The sequence below is a fragment of the Medicago truncatula genome, chromosome 5 (genome assembly GCF_003473485.1).
Source record: "Medicago truncatula cultivar Jemalong A17 chromosome 5, MtrunA17r5.0-ANR, whole genome shotgun sequence".
NCBI classification, from domain to species: Eukaryota; Viridiplantae; Streptophyta; class Magnoliopsida; order Fabales; family Fabaceae; genus Medicago; species Medicago truncatula.
In genome coordinates, this window is record NC_053046.1 from 37,742,261 (window position 1) to 37,760,778 (window position 18,518).

General features: G+C 32.8%; 2 protein-coding genes across 2 annotated transcripts; both read left to right on the forward strand.

Moving 5' to 3' along the window:
• Positions 1 to 605: 605 nt before the first annotated feature.
• On the forward strand, positions 606 to 4,640 carry LOC11431230 (tRNase Z TRZ2, chloroplastic). Its single transcript, XM_003616780.4, has 8 exons — positions 606 to 1,108; positions 1,907 to 2,069; positions 2,143 to 2,213; positions 2,632 to 2,727; positions 2,800 to 2,913; positions 3,458 to 3,526; positions 3,868 to 3,942; positions 4,323 to 4,640. Exons 1-8 carry the CDS (start codon positions 713 to 715, stop codon positions 4,410 to 4,412), a joined length of 1,074 nt encoding a protein of 357 aa, XP_003616828.1. The 5' UTR covers positions 606 to 712; the 3' UTR covers positions 4,413 to 4,640.
• A 2,201-nt stretch (positions 4,641 to 6,841) lies between these two features.
• LOC11420754 (protein-tyrosine-phosphatase IBR5) lies at positions 6,842 to 10,983 on the forward strand. Its single transcript, XM_003616782.4, has 5 exons — positions 6,842 to 7,454; positions 9,187 to 9,286; positions 9,561 to 9,618; positions 9,835 to 9,941; positions 10,382 to 10,983. The coding sequence occupies exons 1-5, from the start codon at positions 7,218 to 7,220 to the stop codon at positions 10,690 to 10,692; spliced, it is 813 nt and encodes a 270-aa protein (XP_003616830.1). The 5' UTR covers positions 6,842 to 7,217; the 3' UTR covers positions 10,693 to 10,983.
• The last annotated feature ends 7,535 nt before the right edge of the window (positions 10,984 to 18,518 follow it).

Consider the following 18,518-nt stretch of genomic DNA (forward strand, 5'->3'; position numbering starts at 1 on the left):
TATGCTTAGTCATCTTGGGTACCAACAACATTATTCCCCCGCACCAATACGGTGAATGCGCCCTTAACCTACCAACAAACATGATCACACAACGAAGCCCCCACACTTCGCCTTCTACATGTCTAGTTTGCTGGTTCCACCATGGTTGAGCTTCACCCATTTCTTAAGAGGAAGCTTCCATCGCACAAATATTGCGCAATTATGATATAAGCCACCACGTCGCTAAACAAAACAATTATGCTCAATGTCCCATGACAACTCTTCACCTTTGCCATTTCACTACCCATTTGTTGTATCACATAAGTCGCCATGAACACTTTTCATATGCGAATTGATTAGCAAAAACACACGTTTTTATGTGTTACCTCCTTATTTTTAAAAATATATATATTAGAATAAAACTAATCCTAATAGCTTTAAATTTTAGATTAAAAAAAATATTAAAGAACTTTTTAAAAATTCTAAAAAAACCATAATGTGATTAAAAATATAATTTTGTTAAAATTTGGAAATGATAAGTTTTCCAAAATATTCATTTTTTTTTTTTACAAATAAATATATTTTGTTTAAAAAACAATTTAAAAGAGAAAACATTAACCTTATCTTCCCCTACAACACAACACAACCATCAATCATTCATCACTGTCTTGTCTCAAAGACAGTTCGCAAAACCCACTCTTAAACCCTTTCCTTCCTTCAACCTCTCCAATCCATGGCAATTCTCCCCCTTCGCCATTTCACCACACAAATGCAAATTCCTCTCACAAACCCCACCTTCAAACCCCCACAAATTTTCCCATTTCACCACACAATTCCCTCTCCAAAACAACAACTTTCCTTCCCAACCAATTCCCTTAAAGGGTCAGGTTATTTATCCGAAATAAGCAAAGCAATCGATTACGAAGAACAGTACCGAGTTGCGAAATCACAGGTTCAACGTAAAGGTTTGGACTTGGAAGGATATTCAATTGAAGGAGTTTCAATTGGTGGACATGAGACTTGTATTATTATTCCTGAGTTTAAATGTGCTTTTGATATTGGAAGATGTCCCACTAGAGCTATTCATCAGAATTTTGTTTTTATCACTCATGCTCATCTTGATCACATTGTAAGTTTAACTTCCCAACTTTTCGTAACTACCAATAATGATTTAAATTAATAGAGGCTATAGCAGTGCTATTGGATTGTAGCGTAGAGGAACTTGACAAAACTATTTTTTTTCTTAACTTTTAGATTAAATAAGAGTGAAAAACTTAAGACATTGAAGCTAATTTTGACTTAGATGAATAAAGGAAGGAAATGCAGCTTATATGTAGTACATTTTATTGAAATATGTGTAGATGTTAGAGGTTTTGAAGAAATTAAGGTGTAGAAGCTAACTTCAACTTATGCAAGAAATTTTGTAGTGAAAAAATATCATTTATTGGATAATTCTTTTAACACTTAGTTTCAGAAGTGTTTCTAGAGAAGTTTATCCCAACTGTCTCTATGTTGATTATTGATGAAAATTCGCGTGGAAAGGCCTATAGTAGATCCACAATGTATGAATCCTGCTACAAAGAGAACTCTACAGATGCAGATTTCTCTATTTTTATTGATTGAAAAGTCAAATTCATAATAGATTCTTATCGATCTTGGTAAAGAAAGTAACTATTTCTACTAGAACAAAGGCCTATTTATAGTTCTAAAAAGATTTGACATTGATAGGTTATCATATCATGTACAACTCAGGTAATCTAGTGCTGGCCTTTCTTTTCGGTTTTCAAATTCTTAATCCCTGTGTATTGTTGTAAATGTTGTTTGACATCCTAGTACTTTTTTTCGTGAGTTTTAGCATTCTATATTTCTTTGTATGACTGATGAGTGTAAATTTAATATAAGCTTGTGATGATTTTGAATGATTTAGGGAGGGCTGCCAATGTATATAGGAAGTCGTGGTTTATATAATTTGAAGCCTCCCACAGTATTTGTACCTCCATGCATCAAAGACGATGTTCAGAAATTGCTTGACGTTCACAAGACATTGGGCCAAGTTGAACTGAATTGTGAATTGGTTGCTTTGGATGTCGGTATGTGTCATTTGTCTTTCTTTTGTGGTCAGGGGTTATCTTTGAGGAAATGATTTGTCAATTTTCATTTCAGGGGAGACATATGAAATACGGAATGACCTTGTTGTTCGACCATTCAGAACACAACATGTTATACCAAGCCAGGTATCAATATTTGAACACACCTTCTTGTGCAAAAGCATTTTCAAACAAAGTCCATGGCCCAAATTAGTGGTTTTGGGCTACAATTGTGTTTTCATCTTTAGTATTGTCTTGTGATGCTAGATACTTTCAGTCTGAAATTTTGTTAAGAAATTCCATCCTTGTGTTTTGTCCATGAAACATATGATTGTGTTTTGTCCATGTATGTGACAATGGATATGTTGTCAAATGGGTGCTGCGGCAGATGTTTTTAATTTATAACCGCCATAGGAAATTTGTGAAGAGATGCCCACCATACCGGCGCCATAGACTGGGTGTGTTATACAGCGGATTTTTGGCCTTCTGCCATTGACAGCAACATAGTGCTTTGCAGATCTCTTGGTTACATGGATCATAATGCAAACCTAGTTATGTTTTTCAGGGTTATATAGTCTACTCAATCAGGAAAAAGCTGAGGAAACAATACAGTCACCTGAACGGGAAACAAATTGAGAAACTAAAAAAGTCAGGTGTTGAGGTCTGTAATATCGCAAACTCGATTCTGATTTGAATTTGTTTATCTTTATTTTTAATGAACTGTTGTTTCTAGATTACAGACACTATATTATCTCCTGAGGTAGCCTTCACTGGGGATACAACATCAGATTTTATGCTTGACCCACTTAATGCCGATGCATTGAGAGCAAAAGTTCTTATAACCGAGGTACAACACAGTCTTTTAATAGAATGGTTACAATATTGACTGAGTTTAGCGTACTTAAAGTTGCAACATGATCACCTGAAATCCATAGAAATAGATGTTAAGAAATCAAGTATGGGGAAACATCTTAATATATATCACCATGTAAGAGGTTATAGAAAACAGCCTTCAAGTTTTTCTCATTTCACAAATTAAACAGATTTATAATTTAACATTTTCTCTCAAGTTGGAGACTTGTCCTTTAAGCGGCTCATGTATACCAGTTGACGTGTTGCTGTGGGAATTTTCTGTTGAGCCTTTTCATTTGTACTTAGTTATTGTAGACTTTCGAAAGAAAAACAAAAGTAGCAAAAAGAATGAGATTATAGTTTTCATGTTCATGGTGTTAGAATGATTTGATAATTTAGGGATAAGAATTGGGAGCCTTGGCATAACAGTTGGAGTTGTTGTCGTGTGACTAAAACGTTGTGACCATGATTTCTTATTTCCTCCCTATTCCTCTCTATTACCATTGTTTGATTGATTCAATTGTCAACAATTATAACAGGCAACTTTCCTAGATGATTCAACCACAGTAGAGCATGCACGCCAACATGGTCATACCCATATATCTGAGGTAACGTGATATCTTTCATTATTTTATGGCTACTTTGTAGACAAAACCAAGGCGCACAAGGATGAATTTTTACCTCTCTCACGCACGCCCTTCCCCGTTTTACTTAAGTGTCTACATTCAATTTAAAGCTATATCTTATTATCAACAGCTTTTTGTTGCCACCTAAAGTTTTTTTTTACATTATAGTTCAACCAAGTATATAGCTGATTATCCATATTATGATTATGACATACTGTGTATGAATTCACCTCATGCCATTTCAAGATAAAAAAACCTAGAACTTCATACACGCTCTGACAATTTCACGCTTCCTGATGTTGTAAACATGATTGATTATGTAGCTCATTGAAAATGCTCAGTGGATTCGCAACAAAACAGTTCTGTTGACTCATTTTTCATCGAGATACAATATAGAGGTACTGTTATAGTTTTCTTTCAATAGTAATTCAATAGATTTGCATCCCTCAAATGGGTCATATGTGCATGATACGATTTAGATGTAAAACTCTTGGAGAGGGCATAACCAATGTTGTCAAACAGCGGCTATAGGGCCGCTATAGTACTTTTGCGCAATGGATTTTGAACAAATTGTTATTGTTCTGCAATGCACTATTTTGAACAAATTGCTATTATAACACCATAACATAGCAGAATTTGAACAAATCGTTATTTTTTGCGATTGACATTGGGCATAACCATTAACCTCTAGTAGCACCACCTTAATTTTGCATTTTGCAATGATGTTAAGTGCTTTTTTTTAACAAATCATTGAATAAAAGAAGCACTTCAACTGCAGGATATTCGTCAAGCTGCATCAGAATTGCAGTCCAAGACTTCAGCAAAAGTGGTTCCACTTACAGAAGGCTTCAAATCACAGTACACATAGGTTTTCAAAGTCGACAGAAGTTGCGCCATTATCCGTGTATCAATGAGCACCTAGAGAAAGAATGTAACCAGTTTATGAAAAAGAATGTTACTGATATTATTGTTTCTTGTAAACCAGTGAATTGTAACTGTAATGTAATTACAATTAGTTCAGCGCTAGAGATGTTATCTAAATTTAGATGAATTTGGTCCAAAACAATGATTTAGACCTAAATAGGTTTTTTTTTTTTTAAAGAAAAGATGTTTATATCATTTCATTTATAATAATATCGTTAATACAATGGGGAATATTAAAATAAAGAGCAATGATATTTGTACATCCATCTAATGACAACTTTGATGACAACCTTGTTTTTCTCTATTTTTATTGATTGAAAACAATGGAGAGAGAAAAAGGAAGAGAGAGGATAATAGCATCATGTGAGTATGAGAGAGAAAGTTGTCAGAAAGTTGTCACAAAATGGTTATACAAATATCATTTCTCTAAAATAAATAGTGCGACTAGCTGATAATGCAGGCTCTCCTGCTAGAGCATGAGCTACTTCATTTGCTTGTCGCTTGTTGAATTTGACCCGGGAGTTTGTAAACTTGGAATTAAAAAGCCTTTTGCACTCTAGTAATATGTTCGAACGCTGAAACATCAAACAAGTTGGAGTGATAAGCATCATTTCTTGTTTTGGAGTCCACCACGAAATCGACATTATACATATGCCTGTCGCTCGACATTATCCATATGCATGTCGCTTAACCACTCTGGCCCATAGAACAACCCCAAAGCTTCCCCCATAGAGACGGGGCATAAGGTTGATAGACTCATAATTTTGGCCAACACAAAAGCTCCATCATCATACACACACACACTGATACCTGTACAGTTCCAAACATGTGAAAAAGAAGCATCTATATTGCATTTCATTCTACCTTGTTGTAGTCGTTGTCAATGCGCACCAACTGCTGCACCTGAGGAGGAAGACAATGGAATCATGCTCCCTGCTTGCGGGCCTGAAGGAGCATTTTGTTGGGTGTTGCCACTTTGAGAGATATTAACAGATTGTCAATCTTAATCTTCTATAAGGTGGTCTGCTCTATCCACAACATTTGCACACAGTTCTCGTTCATCCTTCCAAAGCTTAAGATTCTGATGCTTGCAAAGACTCCGAAAAATAGCTTCCAAAGACCTAAATAGGTTATATTCCTCAAGAAATTATTTGTAGCTAAATTAAACATTATGTAGGAGAGTTTTTTTAATGGCAAATGTTAATAGTCATTAATTTGTTTCTCCTTCGCCTCGGGTTTAAATCGAGGACCTCCAATCTTTATCCCTTAGTTCAAAATAGTTGAAAATATTATGTTAGAAATTGATTTTAGTCATACTATCTGTATGATTCAAAAAAGATTCACTTCTTCCCGTCTTAGGCCTTTTGCTAATGAGGCCATTTCTCTTGATCTTCCCGGATGGAATATTTGTGTCTCACATATTTATCGTGAAACTAACATTTGTGTGGATGCGTTTTTACTCTTAGAGGTCATTTTATTTGGCAAGTTTTTGATTTATCCCCTTCTAGTGTTAGTCTTTTAGCAATTTCTAATCTCTGAGAAATATGTCGCTAGACCTTGTTCATTAGTCTTTCCTTCCACCAAATAAATAAATAAATAATCATTGTCCAAATTACCTAAGCAAGTGCTCTAAACAAATGAGGAAAACTCATATGATGACCTTACTTTATTGTCTACTAACACGTGTTTGCTTTCTCGAATAAAGACCGCAATCTATCTCTATCATAATGAACATTAAACTTAAAATGTGAAAAAAATTCTATATCATGTATTTATTCCCGCTTGATTGAAGATTGACACTTATGTCAACATTTGAGTAGTGTTTCACCATTTGTGGGATCGGGGACATGAGCTTTTATGGTGGGACAAACAACTCTTATAATTTAAGCAAATTGCCCAAACATGAGTAAACTTGTTCTAAACGATCAACATATTTTTATGACATTGCATTTGACACTTTTAACTTCCTAAAATCAAAGGTTGTTGACCCTCTACATAGAAGTCAAATGGTTATGCATAACAAAGTAATGTCGGTAAGTCCATGAATATTGTATTTACGATGATTAATTTTGTCATAATTTTTTTTTTAACGACAATAAAAATAAAATTAATCAAAATTACAAAAGTAATGTCTCTAAGACCATAAATATTCATGTGTAATTTCCACAATAAAAATAAAATTAATCAAAATTGATTTGACTCAAGAATTATAATTAGATTTGATTTAAACTTTATATTAAAATCATATCAAACTTTATTTGTTTCAAATTTAAAAGTACATTGAGTGTTACACTAGTTTTGGTACAAAGTACAACACTGGATCTAGGACTATAAAAAACCATAGATCATTCACTCATTCACCTCTCACGTGCATAACCTAGAACAATCCCTTCAAATATTCAATCTTTTTTTACTCACAATAACAAAAAACCAAAAAACTAGGTTTCACCGTTTTTTCACTTCTTTCATTCGTCTCTATCTCTATCTCTATAATTTACAATCACAATCAATCAATCAAATTAAAATCATTATAATTTCATTGACGATTGACGACACAAACCTTATTTCTCACTACCTTGTAAAACAACAAAACTAACCTCTTTCTTGATCCTCTTCAAAACCCTTTTCTTTAATCTTCTAAAAATCTTTTTTTTTTTCATCTGGGTCGTTCTTTGAATCGTGAAAAGATTTGATTTTTAGCGTTGATTTGATTCAAACTCGTTGTTTCTTGATCTGGGTCGGTTTGATAATGAGGAAAAGAGAGAGGGAAAACCCTTGTGGGGTATGTGGGCACTATCACAAAGTTGAAGAAGGTGAAGTGTGTGGGATTTGTGGTCATAGTGTTCCGATTGGATCGGAGAAAACTTCGTTGCAAGTTAGTGCTTTTCCTTCTGTGATCTTGCCGGAGTTTCTTTACTTGGGAAGCTATGATAATGCTTCACGGTCTGAGCTTCTCAAAACTCAGGGGATTTCACGTATCCTCAATGTAAGACTCGTGGTTTTTATATTTATGTTTCTTTGATTGATTGGATTGATGATTTAGATTCTGTTTATTCAACGATTGCTTTTTTGTGATGTTTATGATTGTTTTTTTATGTTTTGTTGTGAAATCATGTGTGTGTTGATTGGTTTAATGTGGTATGATTGTGTTTGTGCATTTGGTTTGTTGTGTATTGTTTTAGATTTAGGGTTGTCAATTATGGATCGCCGAAAATAGGGTTTGATCAAATTCTGATACGCCGCAATGCCATAATCACTATTTGACAAATATTAATTCGTTCAAATTCCGCTACACTTAGAGATTAATGAGTTGCATCCAAATATGGTTTGTATTAGATCATTACGGTATAATTTGATCCATGTAGCCGACCCCACTTAGTGAGATAAGGCTTGGTTGTTGTTGTTTTAAAGTCCACTACACTATGTTTTGTTTTGGCTTTTTATATTATATTTCTTTGAATTGATAATTCAGATTGTGTTTATTCAATGGCCTTTTTGTGATGATGATGATGTTTGTTTTTTGATGTTTTGTTATGAAAATATGGGTGTTTTGATTGGTTTAATGTGGCGGGATTGCGTGTGCATTTGGATTGTTGTGTATTGTTTTAGATTTAGCATTGTGAATTGTGGGTCGTGGAAAATATGGTTTGATCAAATTCTGCTAGCATGTTTTTTGATATTTTGTAGTGAATTTATGGGTTTCTTGATTGGTCTAATGTGGTGAGATTGCGTTTATGCATTTGGATTGTTGTGGATTGTTTTAGATTTAGTGTTGTCAACCGTGGATCCCGGAAAATTGAGTTTGATCAAATTCTGCTATATTTAATGTTGTTAACCGTGGATTGCGGAAAATAGAGTTTAATCAAATTATGCTATAGCCGCTACTTGACAACATTCTGTATTAAATTGTGTGCGAAATAGGGTTTGATTAAATTCTGCTATAGACGCTATTTAGCAACAAAAGGCCGCTATTTGACCACATTGATCATATCAAACCTCTAATTGACACAAATTTGTTCGGAGTGAGGTCCTACAATGTGGATTTTGTCAGTCATATTATCTCCTATGCTAGGGATCTTGTAAACTAATTTTTCTCACAAAAGGCACATTGTTAGGTTAATTTGGCCTACTAAATGTATATACAAGGATCAAGGACAAATGGGATTGATATTGTATCTTTGGTGAATCGATTTCTGTGTTGTCAAATAGCTGCCTTACTGTGCAGCTGAATTTGAACAGTCGCTTTTGTTCCACAATATACTATTTAGTACAATTTATTATTAACTAATGGCTATAACAGCACTATCGCAATCTAGCGTAGCAAAATTTAAACAAACCTCAATTTTTTGTGATCTGCGATTGACAACACTGAAGTGGCTGGACTGGTTTAGGTATTTTGAGTGAAAAATGAAATGGAACTTATAACTTAATTTCTGTCTGTTTGTTTGTGGGAAGAGAGTTATTTTGGATGGGTGGTGGTATAAAAAAATAGAACAAATAAGTTAAATTCTATAATGTGTTTTGGTGTGGCGTTCTTTCCACTCTGCATGTTATAGAAACTCCGTGTTTGAAAAGCTCAACATAATTGTTCTTTGCGGAATTTGACTGATAATGGCCACTTTATTTCTTTTGTTCCTTGGAGGTTGTACTTGGAATCTGCTCTTACAAACTTCTTGAGTGTTTATTTTGATATATCTTTGCATTTCCTGTTTGTGCAGACTGTCCCTTCTTGTCAAAATCTCTACAAGAACTCATTTACCTATCACTGCCTCCCAGATGACAAAAGTTTCCAATTTGAGGAAGCAAACCAGTTTCTGGGTATGTTCCTTTTTCTCTGCTAAAAATTTACATGTCTTGATCAATGCTAAAGGTGCCTTTATAACTTGTAGTTGTTTTACAATTTTTATAAGACATGCTGCTGAAACATCAGTTAGTATCTTCATTTGTTTTCATCCATAATTGATAGCATTGATCTTTAATAATGTATCTTTTCATTCACAATGTTCTTGTTCGTGATTTAGAAACTAAGTGTCTCTTTTATACACTGTTCCTTCATTGAAATCAAAACCAATGCTGCATTATTATTCTGCAGAGCAATGTGAGAGGGACAAGGAGCGTGTTCTGGTTCATTGCATGTCAGGAAAGAGTAGGTAAGATATTGCTCCAATATATGATATGATATAACTAGAAGCATGGCAGTGACATTTGACACTAATTAGATTGAATTAGTTAGTGATGGCGCAAACAACATTAAAAGAATAATTATTATAGTTGACACCAGTCTTGCAAATTGGGATGCAGTGGCAATATTAGGTAGTATATAATATTGTAGTTCTCTCTGAGTTACATGTATGTATCTCTGGTAGGTCCCCAGCTGTTGTGATTGGCTACCTGATGAAGTCTAGAGGATGGAGACTAACACAGAGTTATCAGTGGGTAAAGGAACGTAGACCTGCCGTTGAATTGTCTGAAGGTATGAAAATTGGTAGTATTAAATTTGTTTTTTAGTCATAGTTTTTATTAATGGTTTATAAGAGATTTAAAAATAACTGGGGATAGTAAAGAAATTTGATGTGGTTGAATGTTTAAAATATGAAAGGAGTTCTATAACAGAAGAATTTCTTGAGTCTTATATTTAGCGATGGAAGTACTATATTACTATAATGGAATACAAATGTGATTTTGGTAGTAACAGTAAACACTTGTTGAAAGGGTTTGATTCCTTTAAAGCGTGTCGTAAAAATCATCAAGGATTAATATTTCTTCAGCTCATCTATGATTCCTCACTTTAAACGAGCCAAACCCGTTAAAATTTGTGTGATGATCAGAGTGAATCATTTCAGGCTTTGGTTGCTTTTAACTGTGATTATTGAACCCCATCTTTCTGAATCCATCCATATTTTATTAATGCAGGTGCCCACCAGCAACTACAGGAGTACGAAAAAAAGCTATTTGGATCAGTGGGAAGCAGTCTGCAGCTGCCTGTTGTTTTCTCACCTGCAGCAGGGCCACATCTTAGCTTTGGCTTCCCAAAGACAAATGATATAGCTCCACTTCCTGCCTTCGGCTGCACTACAACTCCTTCAATTTTCTCCCGAGCACCCTCTGACATAGCTCCTACCAATTTCACATTCGGTGCCGGTCAGAATGTCACTGGAAATAGTCCTTTTAATACAAATCCATCTAATCCTAATGTTACTGATATTCAGATGGATGGATCTTGATTCTCTAACCAGCAGCAACACCTATGTGTGATTAAGCTACTTGACGATTTTTGGCTTTGTGTTAAGGTACACCAAGTTTGCCATGTTTCATGTCAAGGTGCTATAATCATAAGTGGAACTTGTCAATTCTATAGTTCTTTTTCTCATTTTCATTTCAAATATTTTCTTAGTTGTCAATCACTATGGTTGTAGTATTGAGTACAGCATCTTTTAGTGGGGCATTGTGCACTAAACATTATCCAGTTCTTTTATGCTACAAATTCTATTATAAAAGTATACAAAATTAGATCATTTCTGTCTTTTGCAAAATTTGGCTGCGGCAAGCGACCACCACATTAAGTGTTTGTTTGAAAATATTGATTTCTGCGGAGAAGCGCGATGACCTTGAACTAATGCGTGCAATAGTTGGCTGGATGGGTTTTTCTGTGATACTTTTTCAGAATTGATTTTCTTGTCAAAGTTACAGAAAAAATGTGTTTTTTGTTTTGGTAGTGAAATTATCTCCCAACCTCAATATGGTAAAAAGTGTAATAATGAAGTTTGAATGGTAAATTTAAAAATGAAACTAATGTTTATAGTTTGGATGAGAAGTTTCACCGATTAATTATTTAATTCGATTTTGATTGAATTTTTAGCCAATAGAGGAAAAAGTACAACATTTATCCCTCCAAAAGGACTAATCAATGCACATTATTAAACGACCAAAAGATGTCACCATTTTTTAATCTTAGCTTCCAAAAATTTGTAATGCTTGAACTTTATTTGTTTAAAGGTATTTTATATGAAACTTGAAGCTGGCTTCTGTTTTAATCATATACCTTTTCTGATCAAAATGGATTTTTTTTCTTTTTGCCACTTCTCAAAGTTCTTATTGTTTATTAATAGAAATTACTGATATGTGAAATTTTTTTAGTGGTGATTAATTTCTATCGAATAATTTGATGAGAACACAAAATCGGTTCTCTTTCCCAATTAATTTTTTTTTCTCTTTATGACGTATTAGCTTTTGAATGAATCAAATTCTTATCGGTTGAACCAATCATTGTTGTTGTTTTTTAATTAATGAATGAATACATGGGCAGATTTTCTCATTGATGTTCTCGTAACTCAGAGGTTCAAATCCCGGCCACCATAAAAGAAAGATCTTCTCGTATCTTCTCATGGACATGGGTAGCCACGAAAAGTAACAGTCTTGTACCGAAGGAACATAAAATATCTAGGATAGATAATACCGAATGATCATTTTGCATCTAACAACTTGCTCATTTGCAACGTCAATTTCCCAAAAATACAAATAGAATTTTTTTGGTCTATTGTTTATTAATTTTTACAAATCACTCGGTGAGCTTAACATTATTTTAAGATATGTAGTTTAATTATTTGATGATCAATTTTGTGTTTATTACAACTTTTTTCTTTATCTCAAAGTGTATGCATCATAAAGGGTGTACACAACATTTTTCTCGATCATAAGATGGTGAGCAGATCTTAAAGTTAAAGTATGTTCCCCAAAAAAAGTGAAAGTATGGTTATTAGAAATAGCAACCAGCTGAAAAGATTGGCCATGGAGTTCTATTTGGGACAAACCCTACCCAGGTGAAGTAATAAATAATATTCTTAGCCAAGTTAAACTAGGACACAACTCACAAGATCATGAGCTGACCAACTAAATTATTTTTTACGGATCAAACTTTACTCGACGCATATATTCTTTAAAATGGACGAGTATTGGTGTCTGATATGTATCTGATACCAATTCGTGTTGGATAGTTTCTAACATGTACTCAGAATATATATTCCGTAACGATTTAAATTACCTTTATAACATACTTTTCAAATTACCAAATAAAAAAGACACAAATCTTATCCGGATATGATACATGTTTGATAGGTCTTATTAATTATAAGACAAAATTGTATGTTTTTTGTGACAAATTCAAAGTATACTTCTATAGTTGGGAAAACATATGTAATTAAGCATACTTGTTATGATCACTTCTTTTTTTTTGTTGAATATATAAACTTCTTAGGCAAAAATAAATGGAATTTAACTAAATTAAAATGAATTCTGCATAACAATAAAGATGGGAAACAAAACAAAAAACACATCAAAAATGGAACTCTAAGATTTGCAACTAAATGCAACTGATTATTCTAAATTAAACCCAACTCATCACTTGCAGAAAAAAACCTCTCCTCAAACACCATCATCATCATGATCCAAACAAATCAATGTCCCAACACATTAACATTGTTGTGTGCAACATCAGGAGAATCATCATGATCACCAACCATTCCTTCATGAATATGAGCTTTAATATGTTTCTTTGCAGTTCTAAAAGTGTCATCAACATCAGAATATAATCCAAGAGAATCATCTTCATCTGTGCATTCTTCACCTGCATCTGAATGTTTGCTGTTACATCCAGCATGTGCAGCATCATGTGCTTCAGTTACTTTCATGCACCAAAATGTTACAAGAAGCATTCCAAAACCAAACACAATCATTGTTTTTGCATTCATTGCCATATTGATATTGTTACTTACTTTTTTTCACTACTTTTGTTGAGATTGTTGAGAATGTTGAGAATATGCTATGCTAGCTTGTTAGATGAGTGAATGTTGAGAATTTAAAGAGAGTTTGTTTACTATTTTTGGAGAAATTAAAGTTATGGTTAGGAACGTGTTTGCTTGTTAGACTAATTAGAACTAGTCTTAAGGTAATATCATTTTTAATAAATAATAAAAAATTATGTGTATTATAAGATTTTGACTATAATGTAGGAATTTGGTTATGGACTGAGATGTGAAAATTGGCTATTTTTAGTTTACACGTGTAATGATAACTAACTAGTTATTTGCAACTCTAGTAAAAATCACTTTAGTGCAGAAAAATTGGATCCTAACAAGAATTCAAATCATGTACATGGGTGCCACTTGTTACTCTTTTGACTAAAATTGCAGGCCAACTAATTTACAAAATTTGAAAAATCAGTAAATACAAATATTAATTACTTAGGTTTACACACATGAATGCTTTAAACACTTCAATAAAAAGAAAAAAAATTGAGTGTTCTCATTTTACTTTTTATTTTATTTATATAAGTGTTCCTAAATGCTTTAAATTTAGACATGTGACTTCATACATAAGTCTTTGCTCCATATGGTCATGCATCCTATCCTTCTTTTAATAATAGTTTATTTAAATTTTTTAATTTTTATAGATAGACAAAATAACAAATAACTTTTGAAACTCATACATATAAGTAGAGGGGACGGTTGAAATTCGAATTCCCATCATAACTTGATATCTTATCCAACAATTTTGACATTTTTATCAATTAAACTATAACTTATGAACTAATGTATTCAATATTAACGGTTCATGCATATAGATATCCACCATTTGCAAGAGAATACTATTAAATAATGTGCTTCAAGTTCTCAAAAGAAATCAATCTCCACGGTTGGTCGTAGGTAGAAGATACCGCAAAAAATAAAACAAAAATTGATAATATCTAAATTCAATCACTTGAATTATCGTGAATTTAGCTTAGTGGGTATGGACAATACATAAAATATGTATTGGTTGGGGTTCGAACCCCAGATACCCCACTTCTCCATGTTTAAATCACTTGAATTACTCTCTAGTCTCTACCGTTTATCCAAACACAATCGGTATCTAAAATTAATTTCTGAAGTTATAATATCTTAATGAGTCTCTAATATTGGTCTCTTTATTGTTACATCTAGACATTTATTAAAGCATCAATGCAATAATTGGTATAACAACAATAATCAAAAATGTCAAATAACAATAATTATACTATCAAATCAAATCAAATAGAAAATAACTTTCGTTATTCTTTCCACAGTATAACAATGTTTTTTTTAGGGGATAGTATAACAAACTTGCTCAACAAATTAAATGAATCACAACCAGCTCACTGTACTGCCTATCAAATAATTGTTTGTATCAAATTTACTTAATTTTTGGTCAAATTTGTACCCCTTTATAAATGAACGTAGCATCCGGGTAGTTAGTATTTGATTGATGATCATATATACATCATTGTCATTGCTGTCTTATTTCTAAATTAAAGATAGGAAAATGAATCTGAAAAAAGAAAAGAATTGAATTTGTATAAGGAAATATTACAATAGATTTCACTTGTAATTGAAAGAGTTGCAAGAACTAGAGCTGGTTTTTCTTGGTTCTTGTAAAAGCATGGGGCAAATGCCGCCACCATATCTTGGTCTTGGATTTGGCACCTTCGTCTACCAGAAAAAATCAAATTTCTTGTTAGGCTGGCTTATAACAACCATGTCCCCTACCATGTCTCTTATAAATCATCGGAACTTTGCTCCTTCTGAGGAATCACTTCGTCGTTGTATTAGAGATTGTTCATCCTCAACTTACCTTTGGCAAGCTTTTGGCCTCATCTTTGTTGAGTTTTTGTCTAACCTAGATATTTTGAGTTGCTCAAGCAAGGGCTTATTTTCCATAATGTTTTAAGATAACTTTGTAATCGTAAAGTACCGTTTGATGTAAAAACTCAACTTTGTAACTTCAAATGTCAAATCTCAACCAGAAGTAAAATGGTTAATAATACCGTTTTTTTTTTTTTTTAAGAAATAATACCGTTGTTTTTAATAATAATGTCTCCTCCCCCCATTTTTATTAAAAAAAAAATAAAAAAAAAAAGTGATAACTTTCATATATTTCTATGTTAATTTTCTATACCTAATTCAATTCATTCCACTTCAAAACATCAATTTTAAAGGGGAAAGTGAGAAGTTCTATATTATTAGTGTGCACATGTATGCACACACATGTGTATTGCATCTCATTATAGGTCTTGAATGCGGGTTGTTTGATTTCACAATCTAGTCCCTAAATTATGCATGTGGTTTATAGACAAAGAGTTAGGAATAATTAATTAACTTCGATTCAAGTTGCATACAAAAATTGAGTAGGAATTATCTTCCCTTAGTCCCTTCTTAAAATGAATTAGAAGTTTATTTTTACAATAAATTAGATGTTTTGATTTTTTTAAGTGTATAAAGCACATGTTTATTGATGACAACAATGATTCATCTACACACTCAAAAATACAAATAGAGAAGAATTTAATAAACCATCACTCTCTCTAATTTAGCCCCTAAAAGCATATGAAATTTGTCGATTTAATTGATCTCTACTATTAAGATATTAGGGCGTCTAAGTTGACCAGTTTTTATAAACTCTAAGGACTAAATGTGTATATTTTATATAGTTTAGGGGACTACTTTTTTTTTTTTTTTTAGGGAAATTACTTAGTATATTTGTATGATTTTTGGACAAAATTAGGGAGAAAATGATAGTATATAATTAAATTGATGGTTTATTCAATATATTTTGATCATATTTCTTGCCACCATCATCCTATTCTCTAATTCAATTTACAAATAGTGAGTCATATTTATAAGAAGAAAAAAATAAAAATTATCAAGACTCATTTAATATTTTATTTTAGAAGTCTTATCAAATATAAATGGTATTAAATATTTGTACACACACTTGTATACATGCATTTATAATGGTATACATATATAAAAAGGAAATAGTTTAGAATTAATATATCTTAAAATTAATTATTTATTTAAGAAGAAAAAAAAAGGGTCAAAAAATCATAAATTTATTAGGCTGTTACATTGTCTACGTGGATGTGTTTGCTTGCATGGCTTCTGGAACTAGTTTCTCGTCTCCCTTACAAATAAGTAGATTTCAATTTATTAGGATTAGGATTGATGTCTCTGTTTTATGTTAGCTATTTGTTACTATAGCTTAATAGTACTTATGGAATCATGGGGTAGCATAAATTAGGATAAATTGAATGAAGCAAAAGCTCCAGGTTGAAGCTAAAAAAGGGAATTATGCTACTTGTTTAGGGTAGGTGCTCTCAAAGATTTACAACTGAAGATTTGATTTTTTTTTGTTTTCTTTTTTTCGTCGTTCAGAGTTTCGGTTTATTTTTATTGAGAGAATTTCGGTTTATGTCCCCCTTTATTTTATACTTTTTTCTTTCTTAATATATGATTTGGGTGTTGCGGTAGGAAACTCCTATGCACCCCATCATTGCTTAAAAAAAATAGTGCTTGTGGAATTGACAACCCTTGATGCCTAATCTCTTGAACCAACAATAACCGGGTCGGGGATCCGTTCTCATGTTTTCAATTTATAAAAAAAAAAAAAGTTATAAATCGCGACTTACAGGGGCAGATCTTCTCAAGGGCAGACAGGTGTCATGGCATCCCCTGAATTTACTATATTGATAGCATTATGCCCATACTTATAATAAATTCTCAGTGGTTGTAGTGGTGCCTCTATATGTTGAAAGTCGCATGTTCAACCCTTTGAAAGTGTCTTTTTTTATATTCTGATGTATTTTTAATCTTTTATCCAAAAAATAACGTCCCACATGGCACTCAAACCTGCACCAACCAGGTATTTTTGAAGCAATACATACCACTAGAGCACTTGACTTCTATTGCTATTATTTGAATCATTTTAATATATATTCCATAACTGTTTGGTACCCCTAAGAAAATAAATCAAGATCCGCCACTGGCGACTTAGTCATGTAAAATACATTAAATTACACGGTCATCCAATTTAATTTGACTTAGTCATGTAAAATACATTAAATTACACGGCCATCCAATTTAATTTGATTTAGTCGTGTAATTCAACAAATTTGTTGAATCACATGACTGAATCAAATTAAATTGGATGATTCTCTTACACATTTAATATACTCGTCACAAAAATATTATTGATCATAATTACATTATAGTCAAAATTAGTTAGTACTCCCTCCGTTTCATAATACTTGTCCATTTTAGAGAATAATTTTGTTTCACAATACTTGTCACTTTCAAGTTTCAATGCAACATTAAGTATTGTCTTGTCAATAATACCCTTGCATATTTATTGTAGAGAGAGAAAAAAATAAAATGAAATAATAAATGGTTAAAGGTATTATAGAAAACACACACATATTTTCATCAAAAATAACAAAATTTATTTGGTTTCTTGATTACTGCAATTTTTCTAAAATGGACATGTATTTTGAAACGGATGGAGTAATATTTACACGTGTAAACTAAAAATAGCCAATTTTCACATCTCGGTCCTTAACCAAATTCCTACATTATAGTCAAAATATTATATACTTTTTTTTATTATTACAAGTGATATTATGCATGGGGAACTGATGCACTTACACACCTGTACAAAAAACTTAACAATGTCTACCATTATAAGACTAAATATCTGTGAGGATACTTATCTTTAGTGCAGGTATAAGTAAATAAATAATAATGGACTGCCTGTTTATTCATCTAGATGTCTTAATTGTTTTTATATTTATATGTTGTTGATTTTGTTGCAAGCTTGGGTCTTTAAGCACTTCAAGGGTATGGGCGTCAGAGATGCATGAAGTGGATATTTGGACCATCAACATCCATGTGCCTTGATGCATCTATTGCTTAATTAGGGGTTTGTCTTTACCAGACAAATACAAAAAGCATTTAGATCAGCTAGATCTGGCAGGTGTTATCATGTCCTCGTATATTGAACACCATCAGACACGTCTGTTCGAGTGAGTCGACCTTTACTCTGGATGGCTCAGATACAGTTCTCGTAGGGTGAGATATCTGCCGGAGCGGGTGCTTTTCCAATTTGGGTATGTTCAGACCATCCCCAGACATTCATGCGAGAATGCATCTCCTCGGACGATCTTAACGGAGATAATCTTTCGTTATGCGCACCATGTTGATCATAT